General features: G+C 36.7%; 1 protein-coding gene across 2 annotated transcripts in view; it reads right to left on the bottom strand.

Moving 5' to 3' along the window:
* Window positions 1-25,161, bottom strand: part of RSRC1 (arginine and serine rich coiled-coil 1) — a 175,338-nt gene that overhangs the window by 92,925 nt on the left and 57,252 nt on the right. For both annotated transcript variants that reach the window (XM_075098600.1, XM_075098599.1), the window contains one exon: window positions 5,404-5,440. In XM_075098600.1, the coding sequence (XP_074954701.1) occupies window positions 5,404-5,440 (37 nt within the window). The remainder of the gene's footprint in view (window positions 1-5,403; window positions 5,441-25,161) is intronic.

Genomic DNA, 25,161 nt, shown 5'->3' on the forward strand with positions numbered 1-25,161 from the left:
TCTCATTTTGGGCATATGCACTGAGAAGAATACTTTGACAGTAATATGTATCAACCTTATTAATTTATTAATTAAAAGTTATGAAAATTAGAGGGGTATTTTTTGGTTCAGGTTGCTATAATACCACCAACAAATGATACTAAAGGGTATTATTTGTTTCCGTCTACTTTGAAAAAAATCGTAAACATAAAAGACCCTTTTTAAATAAGTTTGATCAATCATATGTACTGAATACTTTAAAAATATGAGCATCCGTACGTAAAGCTTACTAAACACGCCCTATTCTCTCCTCTGTATGGTGTACTTTCCATGTAACAGTTTAACACGAGTAACAGCTTCCACGGTTGTGTGATGCGCATAAAGCTTTTTATGAACTCTGATGACTGCATTTCTCAGTATGGTAGGTGGAACATGATGAAACTATCGTCTATATTCCATATGTTAAATAAAACTGACATTTAAGATACTTAAGTATTTTTTAATGTATATAAAATTTTACTTCCTTCTCATCTAATGTTTATTTTACAGGAACACATTCCTGCTACCTTCAGGTCCTCTATATTCGTTTGCAGCTATGTATTTGCATCTTCAGCGAATGCAATGGTTTTGGTTGTAACGCCATGCTAGTCAACAATGCAAAAAAAAAAATCCAACAGCAAAATTCAGTAAAATACATAAATACAAATATTTATATTCTAAATAAGAGTTAACTCAAACAGTTAATCCATTACAAATAATAGTTTGTCTGTGTAACCTACACTTAATACTATTTTGTAAGAGGGCCCAAATGTGCTTATTTCTACAAATTATTGAAATTTTTAAAAAACTTCCAAAAGGCTAGTTATTATTATCATAACCTTGCCAGGAAGACATGAGCAGTGGCTGCGCTCTCACACTTAACACTCCAAACGGAATCCCCTATGTATCTATTACATTTGTGAAGGAAAGTATGAAGAAGATTAAAGTTTAATGTTTACCTGAACAAACAGCAAATCAATGACTATTAAAAGAGTACATATAAGCAAACCACCTTGTATGTAAAATGCCTTAACTCTATGCATATGCAGTGAGAGGGAGATGCGCATGACAACAATTAGAAAGGAAATAAATGCATCAGCATTTCTCATGACATCAAGCTACAAACTAACAAGGCTTGTGACACCACTAGCACCTTTCAGCACCATTTCCCTTCCACTAATCTGACATACCTGATGATAAAAAAAGATTTTACTTGTACATTTTTATTTCATTATAATTTCCCATCTTTAGAAGACTTTCTGCACACCTGCTTCCTGAGGTAGATGGCTCCAGGCTAAAGATTCTTGCCCCATCAGCGGAATATACTAAACCCATTGTCTAAATGGGAAGAAAGTAAAGTTTTAAAGTTCAGGCAACCCATCACCCACCTGTGCACACCCCATCCACATGGCTATTCTTGTGCTGGAGTGGGGACATTTCACAGAATAGTCCCTTTTCTTATGAGGAAAAAGTAAATTACACGCTAAACTGCCGTTGCCATACCTCATGGCCATGCTCCCCTTTCTCCTCTAAGGCTGCCTCCAATCTTCTCAACTAACACTGTCCTCTCTAGAGGTGCCTCATCAGTGATCTCACCCAGGAGAGGAATTTGGTCAAAACCTTAGAACGGGAAATGGGTCATAAAAATTACAACTCCAGGAACACCATGACAGTTTTCCTAAGGGAATTTTTTCAGGTTTTCATGATTAGTATTTTATGAAAGAACATGCAAGAAATAAATGCCTTTTAAAAAAAAAAAAAGTTTTAAAAATCTTGTTTTCAGTTAAATACAATTTCAACAGGAAAAAAAACCAACCAGCCAGTCAGCCTGACACTTCTTCAATAAGAGAGAATTTAAGCTTGCAGAATATAATTGACCAGCATGGAATTTTGCCAGGATACCAAGACAAACATAATTACTCATATTAAAAGTGTTATTAAGAGTGTTAATTAATTGTTTGTGAACACAAATAGTTGGCTGCTTGGTTTTATAGCTCATTAGAAAGCCAACAATTCTATTAGGCATTGCTGTCCGGTAGCCATACTAGGACCACTGAGCTGTAATCACCAGGAGTCTGAAACTAAGCCAGTGAAAATCAGTGAGAGGTTAACCACTGAAATCAAGCTCCAAGGGAAAAAAAATAGTGATACCTAGTAAATAAGTATTACCACTTTCTGGATAAAGGAGAGGCTTTTTGGCTTGGGGTTTTGTGTTTTTGTTGTTTTGGGTTTGGTTTTTTTTTTGGTTGATAGGTTGATCATTTATGCAAATTTTTCTACCAACGATCTCTTAAAAAAAAAACCACAAAGAGCTGCCAGATGGAGTTAACCAAGATTAGTTATGAATTAGTGATTTTGATATATGCTACCTGTGACACATGATTTAGCTAAAAGTGTAAATAGTGAACTCCAGCAGCTTCCTTGGCAGAGCTATGCACAAGCACTGCCATAGTCAGCTTTGCAATAGCTTCATCTGCACCTGCTGGGGGTTATTGATTGACACACAACACAGGGAGCGCCTGCATTCTTGGCAGACAATAACTATATTCTTACAAACCACTGATGGACTAAACAAGCTATTAATGACAGGTTGCTCTTCATCTTTTAAAACGGACAGACTCCGCTGCTTGACCACAAGGACAAGCAGGTTATTGCTTTGAAATGTTATGCAAGACACAAATAAGGTATCTCTAATGAGTAAACCACACGTATGGCTCCATGGTTCTTATTTAGTAGAGCTATTAATAGCAAACAGGACCTTTTCAGAGTTGCAGATACATATTCATCTATTCCAAGGTTTCTACAGTTTGTTAAAATCTGTTGCTCAGAAAAGGAATTAGTGAAGTCTAATTCAGCAAAAAACCACCAAAATTTTTTGAATACAAGACTGATTCTCCTATGCTTAGAACTTTGCTGTTTCTTTTCTTAACTAGCTAAAACTAAAATATGCTTCTGAGCAGATGTGGCTGTTGGTGGTAAGCAGGGAGCGTGGCTGTGACCCCCCTGCACATCAGCCAGACACAGCAGACAGCCCTTCCTCCAGCAGCAGTGACCAGCCCAGCTCCTCCAGGAAGGCCAGCTCTAACTGACTCTGAGAAACAGGCACAGGGACCTGCTGGGAAGTTCCCCCACCTCGAAAGAAAATATTTCTGTTTGTGAAATCATCTGGTTTTTTACACTGGACGTTTTTCCAAGTAACAATTTGTAAAATATTTACCAAATTTTTGAACAGCAGGTGTTCTAGTACTTTTTCACTCCTGTGTATAGCCAGATGGTAGATAGCAGGATGGCAGAAGCTACTTAAACAAGGGTAAGCAGTAAAATAGGCTACAGTCAAGTGAATGGGATACATATACAGATAAAGCTAATGTGACCATACAGACCCCATAGGGATTATATCACAAACTGTAAAACACCCTTTTTTTTAAAGAAGGGATTAAATAAAAGATGACCCAATCAATTTTTCATAGGGGGACAAAACTTCTTCACAAGTGTTTGAAGATGCAGTAATTTGAAGTAGTAGAACCAGAGTAATCATGTAGCTTAATACTTCCGAGGGATAACCCTATCGTTTATTGGAGTCCAGAAGGTCTTTGTGAGCATGTCTGACATAATGTTGAGATATAAAACAGTTTCCATGAATTCCACGAATACTCCCGTCTGAGAGTGTCTTGGGAAACAGTTCATTTCCTCAAGCACCCACCCCCAGGACAGATTTTTCTAAGATAACAGGGAAAAGGAAAAAAAAAAGTCTCAACCCTGGAGGCTTTTTGACAGATCTTTCACCGAAATACAAAGCAGCTTATGTGTTTAATGAAGACAAAATTTTATTCAAACATATAGGGAGTTACCCTGTAAAGAACTTAAGGCATCATTACTCTGCAGAGAATCTTTCCAGTACATTTTCCCCCAAATCCTAGAGAAACCCTGAACATCAGTAAAAAGACAATTCCCAGTCCACATACACCCCCCACCCAGGCTACTCAAAACCCATAGAGCCTCTTCTTTCTGCACCTGCTGGTTTGAGGTGACATTATAAATCAGACCTGCAGCTCCAGCTATTGCAGCACTCCCAATTTAGAAAAAGTACCAGTCATGGTCATCTGTCAAGACTACAGCATCTTTATAATGCATTAGAAAAATTCTCTGAACCCATCAGATTACAACTACCTGACACCAGCAGAGGAATGAAACATTTTAAAAATTTATTTAAGAGATTCAACTAGCATGCAAGATACCAATGAAACTAGTAAACAAGATTAATTTTCAAACTGCTCTAAGAACTGTTCATAACACTCAGCTATTTATTCCATTTGCAGATTCAAAATACTAGCTGCGATGGAACATTTAATATGCCACCATTATAAAGGGGAAACTGGTGACAACTATGCCAGAATATACATCCTTTTCATCCTGCTGTTACTCCAAGAAGATATTGGTACAAGCTCCTACAAATCATATTTCCCAAGTGATTCCCAAAATGGGAAGCAACAACAGAAAAGCAGGTTTTTTCAAATGTTCATGCAATACATTGTGATAAGATTTTATTTTAATAGCAGTATGGAACAGTATATATTATTTAGATATTATATGAAAAAATTAAACATGAATTTAAACACTTCTCGTGATGTACTGAGATATACGTGCCATTAATAGTGAATATTTTCATTTAATGGGATTTAATAATCTGTTTAGATGAACTACTTAATGTTCTGATGATTGCTGATACTAACATCCTATGCTCAATGAGCTTCAGACTTGTGACAATATTGTATTTTTTTCCAGTTTTGATCAACTGATTAGTTTTTAATGCTAAGTATGTCTTGCCACCACTTGTGGTTTGAATATGTTTACTTAAACCAAAAATATTTTGCATCTCAATTATTATTTTATACTACAGCACTGAATGGAATTTAAAGTCAATACATTATTCATAAAGCAAAGACAAGAGAAAAAACAAAGCTGTGCACTTCTTTCAAAGACTTCAAATTACTAAAACATACCATATTTATGCATGCAATATTTGATTGTGTGTGTGTGGTTTGGTTTTTTTTTTATCACAAGTTTGTTGTTTTCAGATCAGGATATGCCAAAAATCTAACACCAAACAATTTTTGTTTATAATTAAGGCAATCATCAATCCAAGGATTGTAGTCCATTTTATTTCATCTCTACATCAAAAAAAGTAATTTAAAAAAATTAAAATTCCCTTGAAATGGTAAGATAAATGAAAATGTAAGTGCCTTCACATAATAACAGTAAGCTGACCCTCTGGGAAATGGTTGACTTTCTCAATTCAAGGTATTCAAAGCTCATTCAAAAGTGTTCATTTGGAATGCAGATATCAAAGATGATGCAAATGTTCAAGAGAAAATTAAAACTTACCAGATGTTCTAATCCAGCTTTGATGTTTCCAGAGTCCCTGTAACAGAAGAACAAAAGTTCTAAATAGTCACTAAACCCTTGTCTACAATGATTTATGTTTAACTCAGAAATGTCAAAGCCATGTAATTGAGTATATAAAATTTTTATTTTTAATATCTTAATCATTACAATACCTAAAAAGTATCGATTATCCTAATACATAACTACAGAATTATTTAAAACCTCAAATTTTACCTGCCCTGAAATTGCTATAAACTGTAGCAATGCAACAGGAGGCTCATTTAAAACCCAGTGTTTTTAATATCATTATCCCACTACTCATATTGGAATTAATAAAACAAGAGAGTGCATGATGCTATTTATCAAATCCACGTTCAGTGGCTCATGGTTCTGCTTTGCCACTACTTCAGTAATCATATTCTGTGACCATTTACAAAGGTGATGGAATGAATGAGTTTATATTAACTAACTAGGCTGTGGCAGCCATACTGAAGCTTTGCATTTGACTCTTGACAGCTGAAAAAAATACAACGTACAGACACAAAAATGAGGAGCAATGTCACACAGAGAGAGCTGCAAAATGGACCAAACTACCAAAGTAAAAACACTGAAAAGCAAAGAGAACTCGGCACAAAAATTAATCCTTAACACATCCTGCTATGTAAAACAGATAACGTGAAAGAAAACTGAAGCAAAACAAATTTTTAAAAAATCCCCAAATCCCAAGCCACAAAACAAGGAGGCTGGTTTCTGCTTTCACTGACTCCAGGTTCTACATGTTTCCAAAAATGTAACCGTGCCTTTTGAGGAAGATGGGCTGCAACCATGGCAAACAGGAGAAACTGCCCCACAAACTGAACTTTATAATGTAGCATGTTTATATTTATAATATTAGTTTTTCAACAAATTATTCAAATATATCAAATCACAGGTGCAAAACCCAACTATGTTCCCATAAGAGAGGAAACCTTGCAAGACTGAGGCTTCCCTTCTCTTTAATACTTAGTACGGGTTGTGTAAGGCATAATGTGAAGTCACACACAAAAATGGCTAAATGTATGAAGTTTTACTAGATACTGTACAAGGCTAAATTCGATTACACATTTTACAGCCTTGCTGTAGTGTATTTTAGACTTTTTACAGAAGGCTTTTAGTTATAATTTCATAAAGCTTTCAAAAAAAGCCTGCTATGCATTTTTGTTCTATTTGAATGTATCATGAACGAAGCAAGAGAAAAAGATGCACCTTCCTTGTACCATTATTTTGTATTTTGAAACAAGAATTGATTGTTTAAATCCATACAATATTTAAATAGAAATCATCTCCCACATCTATTTTTGAGGTGCTAAATGGCCTTAAAGAATTTAATCACTTTGGAAGCAGGATCCACACAGCTGATGCGAGGAGCTCCCAACTAATGGTATAAAACCTGCCCTGTTAGTGGTCTGTCTCCTGTGCTGTCCCTGTCATGACTTCATCAATATTTGTGCAACTCCTTTTGGCCTGTGCTGAAAGCAGACTTAATTCAATTATAGGTCTCAAAACTGATAAAAAAGGTCCTAAAGTGGAAAATGCGAAGAGATTATTGGCAAATGAATAAAGATTTGTATCGAACTAACACACAAGAGTACAGCAGGGTGGGTTTTTTTTTTTAATCATTCCCTGTCTTAAGTCTTCTGGGAACAGCGAGTTTCCCTTCCCCTCATGCAGGACATCGATTTCTGAATTAAGACTGCAATATTAAATAATTAATATACTTGCCATGATTGATGTTTTGCATTAGTTGAATATTAGGTTATCAATCAAAATCCACTTGGTTTAATGTAATAATATTGAAAAAGTGTCACTGGCTGTTCATCCAATTTGTAGTTGAGGCAGCACAGATAGTAATATTGGTGTAACACAAGGCTCTAACGCAGGAAATGCAGTGGTTGAACATACATAAGGCAAACATTATCAAACTAACCAGGACATGGTTGAGGTTGTCCTAAATAAACCTTGCGGCACCTGTCACTTCCAATGAAAACCTCTTTCCAGCCAGAGGCTGCCGTGCATCAATCAGCAATGACAACTAGTGAAGCCATGGCATAATTTTATCTTTCTAAGCTAAACAATAATTATACAAATAAGACTCCCATTAATACTGTATTTAACAAATAGTGTTATGCAAAATCAGACCTGTTGCTACAGCTCAGTCTAACACATAACCTTACATGTCTAAAGAGTACCTTAACCATTAATACCATAAAACACTGCAAATAAAAGGCAAGAAGAGTTTCATGCACATCCACTATTATAATACTTCTATAAAGGAACACCCTAAGAAAGTTACATTAATTTTATATCGATTTCCTCAACTTTTACACCCCACAGTTCCCAGCAAGATATATATATCCGCCTTTCAAATGATCTCCAGTGCACCACTTTTTTTTTTTTGGTTCATTAGGCAAGGTTGGTTTTATTCTTGAGTTTTTCTTCCCCCCCCCCGCCCCCATCAGAGAAGCTCTGGAATTGTATTTCCCCAACTGTATTTCTCCAATATAGTCAAGAAATTGTGCTGTAAAATACTAGTTGCTGTGCATATATTTTAAAACCAGTAAGCATAATACTTGGGCTAATCCAAATGTTAGCTTTTGGTAATGCCAGGGGAAAAAGCTGCAGCTGAGCTAAATTTGAATCATGGTCATGAGGGACCTGTAACAACAAGCCAGGAATTCAATTAAGCAAGCATCACCAGCTTCAGATTACTTAAAACCATAGCGTAGGTAACTAATTGAGGTAGCGTTAACTTATTAGTGCTTGTTCCTTTATCAGTAAACTAAACTAAAATAAAAATATTCACTAGCACTCAGTGAAAACCCTGATTTTAACCTAGACATATATTCATGTTTGTAAAAATAGGTTCCCATATAAAACTAACCGTTAATCAAGGGGGCTGAAAAAATATGCAATATCTTCAAAATAACTGAACTTTAGCTAGTCTAAAATAATACAAGATTTCCCTAATAATGTATTTTTTAATATATTTATAGCAGTTTCACACAAGAATTGTAGAACTAATACTTGTTTTTGCACAACAGAACTAAGCAAATTACTGGGTACATGAAGACACAGTGCTTTGGAGCAAGGCACCCTCAAGAAGCTACAGTCTTAACATCATATGAGAATGCCAGTGACTTATTTTATTACTGCGAGGCTACCTAAAACCAGAGAAATCTCAGAGATATTTTTACTTACCACTAAAATGAGCAATTGAGCTTGTTAGTAGGTCTCTGTTATACTCTTTAAAATGACAAACAATTATGAGACACGAGTCTAATCTGTGCTGCTATTCAGATCAGGAGCATCAAACTGGAAGTATCCTGCAATATTTAAAAATTTCTTCCAAACAAAACCAAACCAGTTCACATTCTTCGGTTCCTCTCAAGCTGTTATCAACTAATTCTCAGTACTTCCCTTATATTTGTAGTTAAGCAATTTTGTCATCATTTTTTTGGTTAGAAAACATAGGCCACAGAATAATTCTATGGATTGCCTATATCTATGGATATTAAAAGATAATTCAGGTTGAAAGGCCTCTGGAGGTCTGCAGGCCTACTGCCTGCTCAAGGCAGGGTCAGCTGGTCTTGAAAGTACTATCTCCCTGAGCACTCTGTTTTGCTGCTAAATGTCCTCACTGGGAGCGTCTTTCCTTCTACCTAGTCCAAACGCCTCTTTTTTTTCAACCTGTGCTGGTTGCGTCTTTCCTCCTACCACACGCCACTTCAAAGAGCCTGGCTCCTTCTCCTCGGTGATCTCCCTCCTCACCAGTCTCAGTGGCTGCTGTCAGACGCCCTCTCAAAGCCATCTCTTCTCCAGGCTGAACCACCCCCACTCCCTCAGGCCCCCTGTGACAGGGCAAGTGCTCCAGCCCCTGACTGTCTTGGTGGCCTGGACTCCACACTAAACATTCCCAATGTCTGATTTTTCTATTAGAAACCAAATTAATAAATAAATCATCTCATCATTAGCAAGGCCTTTGGCAGAATCCCCTCCAGTTCCACAGCATTAACTACAGGCTGCAAGGAGCAAGGTCATACACAGCATTTCGGATCCGGCTGCACCACACTCTCAAATAAAGGCCTTTTAACTCCACTCTTCATGAATGCCAACGTGTTAGTGTTGTTGATCAAGCAGAATTGTCCCAAGTGGTTACACATAATTTTCATAAAGCTCTCTCTCAAAAATCTCTTGGATCATTCAACAAGCACATCACATAATACTTTCAATAATCTGTCAAGTATAATTTTAAATTAATCCCTTTTTTGTCCTAGTATTCCTCTTGGATGAAGAGCCTCACAGTGAAAGATGTTCTTGGAACAACCTCATGTTTTCCTGTTCTTTATCCTCACATTAACATGCTTCCACTGCTTGCTGTCATCTAATGGCCTTCCCTGGAGATCTTCCTCTGAGTAGCACACACATACACTGTTTTTCTTTTGCACGTTATCAATCCCCGCTTATATTCTAGATAAGCAACCTCAAAATAAACAGCGGAATCTCTTCAGAAGTCTTCAGAGCTTCTTTATGAACTTCAGCAGGTGACAATATATCAAACACTTGCCAATACAAGCAACATGAAACAGGATAAACGTATTAGGCTAAACCCAACTTGACTGGTGGTCTAGTCCCTTCTTCCACCTCCCTGTGCTCTGTGTTGAACGTAGATAAAGGGAGAGAAGACAAAAGTGAGGAAAAATATGCATTAGATGTTAGGAATTATACCAAGGGGTATGGTGAGGAGGACAAACGAGGCTACTTCCATTACCATAGCCACTGCCTCTCCTGTCTTGAGCTTCTTCAGTTAGTGAAGAGTCTACACTGACCCAACACAGCCAAAATGAAGAACAGTCTTACTAAATGCAGCTATAGTGGAGGTGGCAGCTACAGGAGAAATAGACTAGCCAGCTATCCCTAGACCTTTCTTTTTGTATATCATCTTTATTTTAGCAGATTGGCACCTCAAATTCAATGAGACCTTTGCCTCATCATTTTCTGCTTCTGATACACACAGTCCTCTCAAAGCTGATCTGCCAAGAGGTGCAAAGCTTGTCAGTAGGCACTGTTAAAAAAAAAAAAACAAACAAAATTCCCAAACCCAAGCAAACAAGAAAACAAAAAACCACAAAAACAAACCCCCACGCAAAAAACAAACAAACAAAAAAAACCCCACCAAACCAAGCCACACAACACCAGTCAAACTAACCAAACCAATCTAAATCAGATTCAGATAGGGAACTTATTACAGTAGCCTTGACTACTCAGTCTAGCAGTATTGTTAATACTACAAATCTCAGACTACATCCCAGCAAACACCACCACCACCAGTCAGTAACAATTTATTTTCTCTCTCAGAACGTGGAAAATCCCCACCTAAAACTCTGCCAACCTGTGGCAAGATCATCTCTCCCCATGGTGAGTTTAAAGGCCAATATCTCATGATTTCCCAGACTAGAGCTAGGCCCTGTATATTCCTGGGAAGAAGAAAATCAGGTTTCCATGTGATTACACACTATTTAATTCTACCCTGGGATATCCCAAGATAGAGAACTGCTTCTTCAATACTTCTTATTTTATATATTCAATCTTTGCTGAATTTACTTTCCTCAGCCTCAGAAGTCTGCACAATCAGATTGAAGGTGTTCCAGGTATCAGATTTTAGATGAGGAGGAAAATAAGGAATAGTTTTTTTCCCTCTGAAGTTTTAAACTTTTTTCTAACTTTTATTTCTCATACACATTTTAGAATAAGGCATCATGTATCCTCATACACACACAGTTTAATCACAACTGGATGGGTAGCCTGAACAATGCACTTGTGACCTTATCACCATTTAGTGATGCATTTACACAAACATTTAAACCATGTCATATTCTGGGATAGCTTCACTGACTAATCTCAAGCTCACAGAACACACCAGACAGTGAAAGTAAAACAGTCACGGCCAGATCATGCCTTTGTTTGATTCCAGAATAAAAGCCTAGTACAGAAAAAAAGTATTTTCTCCCTATCGGCAACAACTAGAATAAATACACATGATTATTACATTTGCATGGTGACTATTCAGAAGGCACAATGTATTTCTGAAGTTCTTTCCCGAGATAGCTTGACTTTCAGCTTCAGAGTTAGAGAAAACCTGGATGCAGTTTTTAGAAATGGATACCCCCATCATATTCCACTAAATTTTATAGTGTTTGTATTGTTGTGTTTTCTGTAAAATTATAGGCTGGTGTTTCCAAATCTGACTTCAGACCACAGATAATTATTTCAGCAGGCTTTGAAAGTCACAACAAAGATGAAATAAAAATCTACTCCCTATGCCTGTCCTCCCCTTTGACACCATCTTTAAGAGGACAGTGCTGATTCTCCTGCATGAACAGGTAAATTTACACCTACTGACTTTCAATGACAAGCTGGTCCAATACCACACTGCTGGTCTGGCAAAACTGCTGGTAACAACTATGTAATGTGCAGAAACAGAACAAAAACCACGTTACTCTTCAACACTACTACTTAGCATCATCTGGGTTATAAAGAAAAACCTGAAAAGCAGGGCTATATTTTTTGTAGCCTAAGTGGAAGTTGCATCAAAGGGAGTATACAAAAAGGCAAGAATTGAAAACCATAAAAGAAAGCTATTTCCTCCTGCCTCTTATACAAAGATGAAAGAAAAAAAAAAACCTGGAGGTTTTTTTGAAAGTAACCAAAACACATACCCAAACAATTTTACCAATAATGAAACCCAAAATCCTTGCGATCTACTGCTTACAGAAGTTAAACAAAGATTCTCAGCACTACATGCAGTTCAAAGAGAATCCCCTGACAGTTCCAATGGCTCTAAGAGTTATGGCTCCTTCTGTCGAAAAACCCTGTTTTCGTTCATTATTGGAAGATCCAAGCAACCAATAAAATGACTACAAAATAAAATAGTGAAAATAATTTAACATTGCAATGCCAACATCAGAAAGCGTTAGGGAATGGTTAGAGAATCCTTCACGCTGCTAGAAAATGCACCCATGATATTTTTGAAAAAATATGGAATGTTGTTTTGCTCTTATATATTATCAGATTCAAATGGTCTGTAACTGATCCTGAAGTGTAAAGACTCTAAAGCTGGTGGTGTTGTGCTCAGTGGCTTCCTCACTCCAGTCAACCAAAGAATGTATTTCATTTGGGGAAAAAAATGGTAAGAAGTTTAGCCAATCACTAATTTAAATGTAATAAAGATTCAAGAAGATCATATGAAGGTCACTTATCAAAAGCAGGAAGAAAAGCAGAAGTCACCCTCACACACAAACACATATGGAATAACTTGGAACTGCTGAAGAACTCAGTAGAATATAATGCAAGCTAAATTGAATAATGCTAAAACCAGGGACTTTAAACAGGACACAAGGTGAAACAATTTCCATAATATGTTATTCTAGAGAGAAGAAAAATCAGTACCAAGAGACCTTATCAAATATTCAAGAGGGGGAAAAAAATATATAACCCTGGCTTATAGAGTAAAATTCAAGATTTCATGAAACTGAAATAAATACTGAAACTAAATAGGGGGGAGGGGAGGAGAACAAAATACAGTGTTGCTAGAATCAGTATTTTCAAATAGACCCTACAAAAAAATCCTTTTTGTCCTTAAGTATTTCACAGATAAGTGAGAGCCAAAATAACTACACCAAAAAGCTCACAATTCTGCTTTACCAAGACTTCAGGTCAGATATTAAAATCCCATATATTATCAAAGCAGATTTCCTTAGCCTGGTTGCCAGTTCAAGCCACCCCTCGGATAAACCATGCAATTCAAAGGACCTCATAACATGCAAGCCCTTGGAGTTTTTAATGTGTGGAGTGGTTTTTCTTGGTTTTTTGTTTTGTTTTTCTCTCCCCGGGTTCTGGGTGGTTGGTTGGGTTTTTGTCCTCCTGTTCCGCGCACGGTGTTGCCTTCACAAAGAGTAAAACCTTGTTAATCAACGTTTGCATTCCCAGCAAACATAAGCGATTAGGCTTCAGGCTTTGGAATGTCACTGTCTCTGTTAACCAGATTATTTGGTAGTCTTAAATAAATTAGACAACTTTGGCCTGTTTTACCTTTTCTGTAATATTATTTAGTAGATATTCAATTAAAACACATCCTGTAGGTGAAAGTGTACGAAAACATCTCCGTAATGGACATTAGTGGTAGTAGGAAGTGTTGCTAATTAGCCTCAAAGTACAAAATAGACTACAAAAGTAGCAAAAAGCCCAGCAGTATAAATGCACAGAACGCTGCACTGAATATTAAACAAAGTAGAGCAAGTTTTAATGTTGGTAAGCATAACTATAGTAAAAACTCTCCAGACTAGTAAAGAGTGTTACAGGTTAATGAGGAACATATAAAGAGTGCACAATAATTATCATACCTAACACCTTACCATCTGTGTTTGGATGACTGCAGAATATAAACACAGTTTATCAGCATTAAGTCTGAAACTAATTACACATGTATTTCTATTAGCATACTGTTCGGATAAATATTTAAAATGTTAGATTCTCCTTGGCTGCACTCAACTCTCAGTATTGAAGAATATTAAATTTAAGTCAGTGAGAAAATTTAGATGTTCTAAGCACTAAAACAATTTGAGTACAATCAATTTTCCATTTTCTGAAAGCTTCTAAATCCTCCTCATTCACCCAATTACTACTGTACTTAACCTAATGAAATTTTATTCTGTAGGAACAATACTATTCTTAAACAAATTTTTGAAAAATATAAGATTAAAAACTTCTAGACAAAGAATAAACTCCTAGAGAAAAGATGCAAATAAAATTACTATCATAATCTTTTGTTTTTTTTATTTGCAAGTATAAAACTGAAGAGAAACAAAGGCATGGAACATAGCATCTGTCATATCAGAATATAAAAAGATGATCCTGGCACAAAATGAAAAAGCTCTAATTCATTTGCAAATCAAGCCTGCCAGTTCTATTTCAAGCTGGCGGTAACTGTCAAGAGTTAACAAGATAATCACTTTCAATCCTGCCTTCAATGGTACATTACACTGTTATTCCATTCAATAAGGCCGTTCTTTGGGGCACTAGATGAATGGTTTTCATTTCTAACTCACACAAAAAGTTGCAAAAAAAAAAAATCCATGGGGCTTAAGAAAGAAATCCCTTTATGGGCATTTATCTGCCGGCACTTGCTTTTAGGCAAAATGAGATATTTGGATACATTGGTGTCCATTCACTTCCTCTGTTCCTTCAGGCCCTCAGTCTGTTGATAGAAAGAAAAAAAAAAAAAAAAAAAAAAGGCACACAAGGAAACCTCAAGCCTGTTTCCTTTTCTTTTTTACTCTATGCACATTAAACAAGTTCTGTAATAATGTTTTGTAAATACTTCAAGAATACACTGAAATTACACTGTATTTGAACAGAAAATTCATTATAAACTCTACAAAAAAGTAGGAAGTGCTCATGAAAATTGTGCTTAGGGAAACAATAACCAGTTCCTCATTAAATATTCAATAAAAATAAAGTTACCAATTCAAGGCACTCTTCCTATGAAAGAAGTTAATCTAGAATTTGCCTGTATTAATTATTTGTAGATTTTTTTTAAAGATTCTGTGCTATGCATTCTTCCCAAAAGGATAAAATCTTATAGAAGTTTATTCAGTTTATTAAGTATTTAAAACTTATTTGCTTGCACGCAACTTTCTCCTAATCTCCACAAAAAACTCCCTTCATGCTTTCGCCCATTGCTCAAAATTCATATTGTAAGATACTACCTGCATGTTAAAGTTGTATTATACAGTTATGCTTTCTATTCCTGAATATTCTATAGTGACAATTTAAATCTCTGGTACTAACTTTAGAAACAAACCACTAAATATTTTCCTTTTTTTTTTCTTTCTTTCTTTAAATCCTCAGAGACCTCAGTTCACAGAACAAAGCTAATATCTATATTTAGTATCTTAACTGAGTTAAGCTTATCCAGCCTCAGGTCTGTTACCCATAATCAATGCCAACAAGCACACTGTCAATACCCATCTATATCTATTTATTTCAGTTTTAAAATGAAAATAAATTGAAATTTCCTCAAACTCAGGGACCCATCTTGCCAGTCACTTCTTATGCTATTTGCATATCTTACAAAGAGGATTTTTGATCATCTCTATAATCCATCACAAGTCAGACAACTTTTTCCATACAACCCTTGTGCAAATGCTTCTTTATAGTAAGAGTTTCTCTTATGAGAAATCTAAACACCAGAAGTTACCAGTGGACTTGCAGGCTTTGGTTTTGTTCTTTGCACTTCACAAGTTTCTTCAGAGGTTCTAAACAGAGAGGCTGTCTTATAATTAAAAAAATACTGCAACAAAACCAAAAACTATACGCCTGTATTTATGTAGCATTAGAACATAGTCATTTTTGCTGCCCTACTGCCCCTGCTTTTGGAAAAGAAAGAATATGAAATAAAAATGGATTTAAAATTCACAGCCTGCGGAAGGATCTTGAAAGAGCGCAAGATGTTGCACTTAGAACACAAATTGATAGAAAGTGAACAGATAGATTTCAAATAGCAGGTCATGGCTTTAGGCTTTAGGTAAGACAGTCCCGAAAAAACCCAGGAGCCTGCCATAGAAATTTGGGATTTGTTTCTTTCCTCTCTAGCCAGCAGCAGTACAACGCTGGTACTGCTTAAAAATAAGCAATCAATTTAAAACAAACAAACAAACCACCCTCCGTTCTGTAAAGCAAGCATCGGGAATAAAAAGCAGCAGAGTAATTCTTCAGTAAAGGTAGGTATTTGTTTCTAGCATTCACAACAGATTGATTTCCACAGCTCAGATAAAAGACCAAGACGACCCAACAGTCCTAGGACACATACATTTTAAGGCCAAAGACTAAGAAAAGGTAGTTTCAGATTTCCGTTATTACTGAAGATGTGTGCAGCACTTTGGCAACCATGGTCAAGTTCAGCTGAGACTGACAAAGTGCCACTTTACTGAAATTCCACCGCTTGTGACTGCATTTGATCCAATTTTAGCACACTGAAACCTCGTGCTTTTTTAGGCATCGCTGTTGGGAGGTATGAAAATCCAATTTGTAAATGCCTTTTCACTGTTCCTCTGTGTGTCCCTGCAGTTTGATTTTGTCGCTTCAGTTTAATTCCTCTACGTTCTTTCATCTGGCCTGAATTTATCTCCCTAAGGAATGTAGGGGCACACTCAGAATATACTCTAAATGTTTAAAATATTTTTAAATGTCAGACAGGCACAGCTTTTCATTCCTACACAAGGTTAAAAATTTTCCTTCTCCTGAAAAAAGCTGATTTATTTGATCTCTGAGTATTTAGTTTTTATCTCCTCAACTACTTCAGCTAACACAGCTTGTAGCATTTCTGGTCATAAGAGACTTGAGTTTCAGGCTGCATTTCACAATTAAACAGTTTGTTTCTATTACAACTCAAGGTAGCCCTGAGGAAAGCCTTTGAACATCTCTGGGTTTCTGCAAGACAGCCATTCAAAGGAGTCCAAGCAATGCTGAGAGGTAGCAGTAGCTCAGAAGATTCTCCAACAGAAGTCTGACATGCAGGAGAAGCCCCTGTTACACGAATAACATGAACAAACCTCAACAGACACATTAACAATAAACGTGGAAGATCACTATGGTACCGCAGCCATTTTCAGTTCAAACAAGACATACCATAACTATTTTGGAATGGTACAATTTGCATCCTCCGCAGCATCTCCTCAGCATTCAAATGCATCTTATCCTTCGTGAAGCTGGAGTTTTGTACGCTTTCAATATTTTGAGCCAGATAACTTACGGAGATCATCACAAAGACTCTTTTATCTTACGCAGAGGACTCAAATTCTTCTACAAGGCTGTTTTGTTAAAGCCCAGATGAATTTTGAAAATATTTTAATATAAAAATGGTTTCTTTAAAGTCTGACTTTCAGTAGGGAAGAATGTTGTATCTTCTACTAACAACTTCTATTTTGTACTGTATCGCAAGACAAACTAATATAATTTTAAAAGGTAGAGCTTAAGTTGTTTAAGCTTGATAGGAGATTAGTTCCTTGGCCACAAATAAAGGGCAAGAAATAATATTTCATCAAAATAAAAAAAAAATTCTTGCAAATCTCAAACATATCAGGCCAAAACCAAGCCTAACAGACAGTGACAAAAATAACCTGCAAGTGCTTAACAATTAATGGAAAGGTTAGAAAAAGACAAACCAAAACCAAAAGCAGCAAACTGAAACTCACGAAGATTATTTGGAAGAAGAGGAGATCCACAGAGATCACTAAAGCCGTCCCATTTACAGCAGTTCCCACGTCAGCACCTTTGTTTTTACAGCCTTCAGTCCAAACCAATGCTGGTTACCTGTATGCTAACAAATCACCAAAGACTATAAAAGCACTTTTGAATACAAGTAATAGCAAGGATCAGAACCTCAAGTGTATCTTGGTGATAATATTTCCGTATTCAAGAACAAAGACCCTCAGCGTTGTCACAAAAAAAACCCAAACCTGTCACACTTGGACCTAGTCACAGTGGATTTGTACCTAATGCAGCTACATAGAGATTGTGGAGAACGGGCTAATTTCCTTAAATTATCTGAGAAGGCTAATAGTTCTCTTGATTCCAAGAGCAATTAACTCTCCACTAATTCAACAATGGCACTAGACTAATAGATCTGCATCTTGCTTATTTGTTATTTCTTTCTCCAGCATTTGTAACGGCCTCTGACTACATAATTTACAACTCTGTTATTATTTGCGACCGTTAATCAATGCTAAAATTGCTTTTGGTCTTGTGCTTATTACACATCTACTTCTCAGAGAGAAACTTCAGAAGCAATAGATGTATTCAGGACATTCCTACGCCTGTCTTGAAAACACCGATACTGTCTAGAATTTTATGTCCAGTAACTCACATTATGGTGAGTTAAATAAAGGCAAAAAGATCTGCAAGTTCCAGTAAACCACAACTTATATTTTTTTGTAGAAAATTTTACATCCTTTAAAAAGGCAAAACAAAAACAAACAAAACAAAACAAAAAACACCATACCAAAGCTGTTTAAACACTTCATGCTGATTGAGTTGCACCAAAGCCTTCTTAAGGCTTCATAAGTTCTTTGTTATGCCTACTGTTCTTACCGCATCACATTGGTCTTATTCATTTTACACTCCAAAATGCTTGCTTTCATTCATATGCTTTTAACCTTTTACTGCCATGAAAGACTAACATCATCTATTTTATTTGGCATTTATCATTCCCTGCACAGAGAAAGTCTCCGGTGAAAACAGAGAGCAGTACTGGCTTTGCAAGGTGGAACAAACTGCCGAGAAGTGGCCAGCCAAAGTCTAGACCAGAAATCTTCCTAGGCAGTTTGTATTTTGGCATTCCTTCAATGCAACTAAAATAATTAGTATTGCACACTACTGATTTACCACCAAGTGGACGAAAATTAGAAGAAAAGACAAAAATATAAAACATGTCTCGTTCTACAGCCAAGATTTCCCTCAAAGGTTATTTTTCTAATATGAAGCCAAGAGATTTCTGAAAAAAAAGTAAGTACCATAAACATGGCAGCCTCCAAGAAAACTTGGATCTTAAGTAATTCGCAGCTTGAAGATTAAAACCAGCACTTCCTATTGTACCTGCAAATAGTAGAAATAAAGTGAAACATTCTACAAAAACAACCTCTGAACAAAGCAGCAGCCAGATCTTGCAACAGCAGCAATTTCTAGATTCACAGACCATGCAGGAAGACCTGGAAATATGGATGATCAGCTGACAACTGAGCAAGCACTTCTCGTGGAAAGAATTTCTAACCTGCAAAAAAAGCCCAGTGAATATCCAACAACCACCTCGAGTTACAAACCTAACTAACAAATTGTAGCCACACATCACAAAGCCTACCTCACGTTCTCAGCAGCGCTGTTCTTTGGTCTTCTCTAGGGAAATAAGCTGGAGCTAGATGCCTATTAGTCCTTAAAAGTTACCTTAATCCCTATTATTTTTAGCTGTACCCGTTTCAGTTCACCTCAGTTAACATCGTTTAGGACAGGAGACATGCTGAACCTACACAGACCTCCCTCAACAGACTTTGTGTCACAAAGACACACAACGAACTCTGCAATGGAAATGATTTTATGTGATCATACATCCCCTCCAGCACTCACCTACCTACCTACCTGGCTGCTCCTGAAGGACAGGCTGATGCTTTAAGAGAAGCCAAACATGGTGCTGGTTTACATGTAAATGTAATTTTTACAACAAAGTAAGGCAGGCAGTTCAGGGTGCTCAACCACCCCACAGTTAGTCACCCTTGTGTGTGAACGAAGCTTTTCTATTCTTTCAAAGGAGCAGCAGACACTAGAGTGAGCAACCCCATCACCCACAGAAAATTTTGCTTCTCTATGATGCTACCAGAACTAAAGATTTTTCTCTACTTTATTACAACACTGTTCGTATTTGTCTTACTTCACTCTTTTTAAAGAAATGTATTCCAGACAGTCTTACTGATGTTAAATAGAGTAACATGAATACTTTGCTAACTACCATTAGAAGCTCGTGGTAGAGAACATTGGAGTATCTGTGCTCTGAAAGAGATTAAGGTCAGACTAAAGGAAAAGAATGCAACAAATTCAGAGCACAGAACGACTGCGCAGACTGATGGACTGTTCCACTGAAAGAGCATATTGATAATGCTGGAAAAAAAAAATCTAATATATTGGCTCTTTTCTTAGAGTTTCAGTTTTGGCTGAAAGTAATAATCACAATATACAAAGTCACTATGTCTTGCAAAGAAGTGCCAGAAACCAGTGTCCTCAGAAACAGAAACTGGAACTGGAACCATTCCAAGCAATCAGACACATTCATGTAACAATGGTCAGGATCGAGTGGCCTTTTACACAATGGCACGACAGGATAAGCCACCTACTTAACTTTCTGTTCAAGCAAGATATTGGGAAGTTATGTGAACATTTGCGCGTAATAATTTTCAGTCATTCAAGACAGGTCAAGATGCTGTTGTAATGACATAAGCAAACAATATATAACATATACAACATATATATATACACACACACATATATATCTCTCCTTCCTCTGGTCATTGTGGCTTTCAGTCAACAAGGTCAGCCTAAAAGGTTAGCATTTGGATGGGTAACCGTTACATCAGTACCAACAGCAGATAATGCTAGAAACTGGAAGAATCAACTGAAGAAGTTTAAAAATAAAACCTTGCCCCTACATGCAGAGGGAAAAATAGTTTAGTTAGCAATGTGTATTTTTTTGCCTAACAATAGAAAGGAATACAGCATAACCAATGTCTGCAGTAAACCAAAATGTTCAAACTGTATGGAAGATGGGTGAAATCGTTTCAACCATGGAGAAAAATTTACAAACTCTGTGTGATATCTGGGATCTAAAGTGGACTCTTTTTCTTGTACAGCTGTAATGACAGAAGTTGCACAAACCAATGGAAAAAAAAAAATCTGTAAAATGCCCAGTCCTTGTACCCATGACATAGCCTAGCACATATTTCTTGGTGTGCTACAAAAGTACCAAAAAAAAAAAAAAAATCAGTCTTCTTAAAAGCTTTCCATTTGCCCATTCTATATATGGCACACACTTACATCATTCATCATGACTACAGCAATGAGGAAGGCTGAAATTAGCGCTCTCTAGAGCATCTATACCTTTGCAGGATGTCAGCAGATGTAATTGTTGAATGACAAAAAGCCAAGTGCTGAGAAATATTTGAGAATACTATAATAGCCCAGCACCAGGTAGATTTTTTTTTTTTTAATTAAAATATAGACCCCAAAGACACAGCCAAGGGAATTCACTATCTCTTGAATGTGGAATTGATCTGAATGCAATTACTTTACTCTTTTTAGCTCCATTTGACTTTGAACTAAACATCAATTAGTGCACAAACATAATATTGCAAGATCTGTTAACTCCAATACTGATTTTTCCATAAAAGATCTAAAGCAAATTTATTGGCCTTCATTTAACAGCTTTCAGCAATCACAAATCTCACACATGAAAGCTCAACTTCATTTTCTGATGGTCACTTAAACCCTTAATTCTCACGATAAAACTCTCTCAGTCTTAGTTTTTAAACCCCTTAAATTAGCAAACAAGACACCACATAATATATGCTATAAGCATAGGTCTTCTCCGAAAAGCTGGGACCTTCAAGTGCTTCAGCTGCGATACAAGCCATTGAGCCATGGCCAATATAAGCTAATTTGAATAATCAATATGACAACCTTATTTTTCTAATGCAAACAGGATTGATACAGTAAGGTGTCTCACTGCCACATCACAGTCATGGCCTCTTTTAACCCCTAATTAGATTTAGGCGATTATCCCTGCTCTTCCTTACAAGTGTACAGCCCGGATAAGAGATGACAAAAGCTATCTGCCACTTACTCAGCCTTTGCAGACTGCAGGTTATCCAGGGAGATACAGGGTAAGATCAGCAAACAATTGTTATTCATATCATCTACAGTTTTAAGATAGTCACAGTTTTCCATACATGCTAAGTGAAAATAGCCCAGAGCATTAGGTAAATGCAAAACGCTTAAGAACATCAGGGTTACACAGATGGAAATTCAAGGTGATGTTGGGGAATTATGTTTAATTCAAATTGGTTATCACAAAGAAAACTATCTAGCAATGATTTTCTTTTTCAGACAGGAAACACTGAGTTTTCAATAGATTTGTGTTCATTGTTTATTTGTGTGTAACACTGAGTATTTTACATGGCTATTTCTTAAAAAAAAAAATATCAAACTTAGAAACAGCAATCGCAATAGAATTACATAGCTAAACTAAGTCCTAACAGACAGAGAAGATCTATTACAGAAATGTAATCACATTTCATTTACAAGAACTCTTATCTCAAGCACTTAAACATAAAATTTAAACAGTTTTCCATTTTATTGTACTCAGTATTTGAGCTAATAAGATATAAAAGTATAATCACGTTAGCAACATTTCTATTGCATTACATAAACACAGTACTAGATTAAAGGCAGACCAGGAAAAAAAAGGCATGATGTTGCATATAAAACTAAACATTATTTCTCCTGGCAGAAATAAGTATCACTGGTATCATGTGTGAAAACTGCCATGCTAAAATTAGATCATATGTTCACAAAATGCCTATTCCCACACTGACAAAGGAAAAAAAAAAAGTATCTCCGTATGTATTATCCATCTGTGAACATGTTTAGCATGCTTTTGAAATAAAAAAAGAAGTACTCCCACATAGTATACGTTTATTAGCAGGCTATGCAATCACAGAACTGGAAGGTTTATTGACCCAAGTCAGGTGCAACCCACTCATGACTAGAGTAAGGTTTTCAGAATTGTTTAAAAGACGTTTGAATAGCACTTTGAAGATCACTGAAATGTAAATGTATTTTTAAAAATATTGAATATACTGTGATTAAACACTCCTTATCAGCGGTACTCTATTCAAGGTAAAGTAGACTACAGTGCCATCTCTGCATTGCTGCTTTGGGCTTTATTTCCTATCAAAGAATCACTGCTGCTCTTCCTGGTTTTCTGCTCCTTCCACGTGCGAGGCAGAAGCAGCAGGGCCCTGTCTTCACCTCGGTCACTCCACTGAGAAGCTATCCTGGCATCAAGGAAACTGAACGTTGTGTTTCTTTTGGGGGACCTCTTTTTTGCAGCAAACATGGAACGATATTCATCCTAGATTTTCATCTATGCACTAAGGCTTTTTACTTGTTACCGTTATTTATATCCATGCCTTTCAACATTTTGTGATTATCTTACCTCTTTTTTCCTAATAAACGTACAAGATATGATCACCTTGAAGCCATACTACTTAAGTCCGAGCAGCAATGCAGAGACTAGGGGTATGTGCTTCCTCATAGCGTTCTGACACATGACCCTGCCTATGGCCCCTGACATTTTTCTTTCTCTGTAATAATAAAAAAGTTTAACAATTTCTTTATGGGATTTTGCACAACGTACTATACATTTGAGCGGCCTTTTGACATGGCCAAAATCACATCTGACTGTTACTACTTCTTTAAAAACAAAGACTACAAAGCTCTATGTGCTTTCCTAGAAATAACCAACCAAATATATAAATGGGGAGAGGCAATAATGAAAGACAATGATTAGTTTTCTACTCAGGTTATTTGAACTTGTGAGAAAATCTGTTTATGGAGAGTCATATTTCAACTGAATTCCATAAAATTCTCATTAAATTGCAGAAAAATTACACATTGCATTCTCTGTAAATGTTTTCCATGGGTTGGATAAAAACAGTTGATAAAAATGGTTTGATACTGTGAAAAAGTCAGCATAAAGAAGTGCTCCTGCACCTTTTTAGTTCTTTTTGAAGTTTCCCACTGAACTGCTTTGCCTTCTTGGGGGGAAAAAAAACCAAACCCAAAACAAACAAATCCTACAGTAACTCATAACGTTTTCCACTTGCTAATACAATTACCTGTTACACAATCGTGGGGTTTTCCTGTACTGAAACTTGCAGTACAGAAAAGGAAGAAAGCAAGCAAATAACATCCATTGTAACAGGAACGTTTCCGGCAAAAATTCTGTGTGTCTCACAAAGATCCCAAAGAGCCTAACGAACCCTCCCGCAAGGAGGGGTGAAGTCTGTCACTCCCTGCAGTCAATGGCATGCCTCCTGCTCACCCAGCCGGGTTTGGGTTTCATCCCACAGGTCCAAGGTGCTCTGCTGCTGCCTGGTTTGCTTCCCCAGGCACCTCGCCACACATGGCGGTGAGCAAATGCCCCAAGCCCCCGTTTTAGGGGAAGTCACGTACGCACTGACAACCCATTTGACAAAACATCTCACGGAAAGGTTTGTGGAGGTCAGCAGAAAGCAAAGAATGGGACCCAGGGCTACGACACCGCAGATCCAAACCACAGCTACCCACCACCTCTTGAGATACCTCAAAATAAATCCATTTTATCTGAAAGACATCTCCAGCCATTGCACCATACCTGTTCCAGCATCCTACAACTCCCACGCCAGCTTGGGCAAAGGACCTTTGGCACAAAACTCAACCCCACTAATTCACAGCATCTTCCCTCCTGTGACATACACACATCACAAATGCTTCATAAAATTTCACTTCAAATCACTTAAAATTTTGAGTTATAGTGCAAGTTGGATAAGCAACGCTTTTCTGGAGGTAGGCGAAAATGGGCCACAAGGGATAACACATGTGGTGACAGTATCAAGGAATGTGGGACTGTTACTCACCTTTTTTTTATATTTTTCAGTTTTCAGATGCTGACCTAATACAACTTCAATATATAACTTCATTAAAAACATATTATCAGCAGTTGAGGCCTACTTTAGATTGAATAACCTGACCGTCTTCAAAAATGTTTGCAAACCCACATGGTGCAGCCTCCATTCAGCAGGGAGCAGTGTAGAATATAACTAAGAATTAAAATCAAGTAAAAGTGCTTAACTCTTAAGATCAGGTTAGTGATAATTTTGTCTTAAATTTTTCAAAATTAGGAAACTGTCAGATGAAAATTTCTCTTTCATAAGGAAGGTGAGAAATACAACTTAAAAATAAGGTATTACCATTATTCAGAACATATTACTAAGACATGCAGAGTAGAATTTTCAAAAATAAAAACCACAAGTATATCAACCTTCAAGCATTTAACATCTAGATCTAAACACCTAACATCCA

This window comes from Phalacrocorax aristotelis, chromosome 7 (assembly GCF_949628215.1).
Source record: "Phalacrocorax aristotelis chromosome 7, bGulAri2.1, whole genome shotgun sequence".
NCBI lineage: Eukaryota > Metazoa > Chordata > Aves > Suliformes > Phalacrocoracidae > Phalacrocorax > Phalacrocorax aristotelis.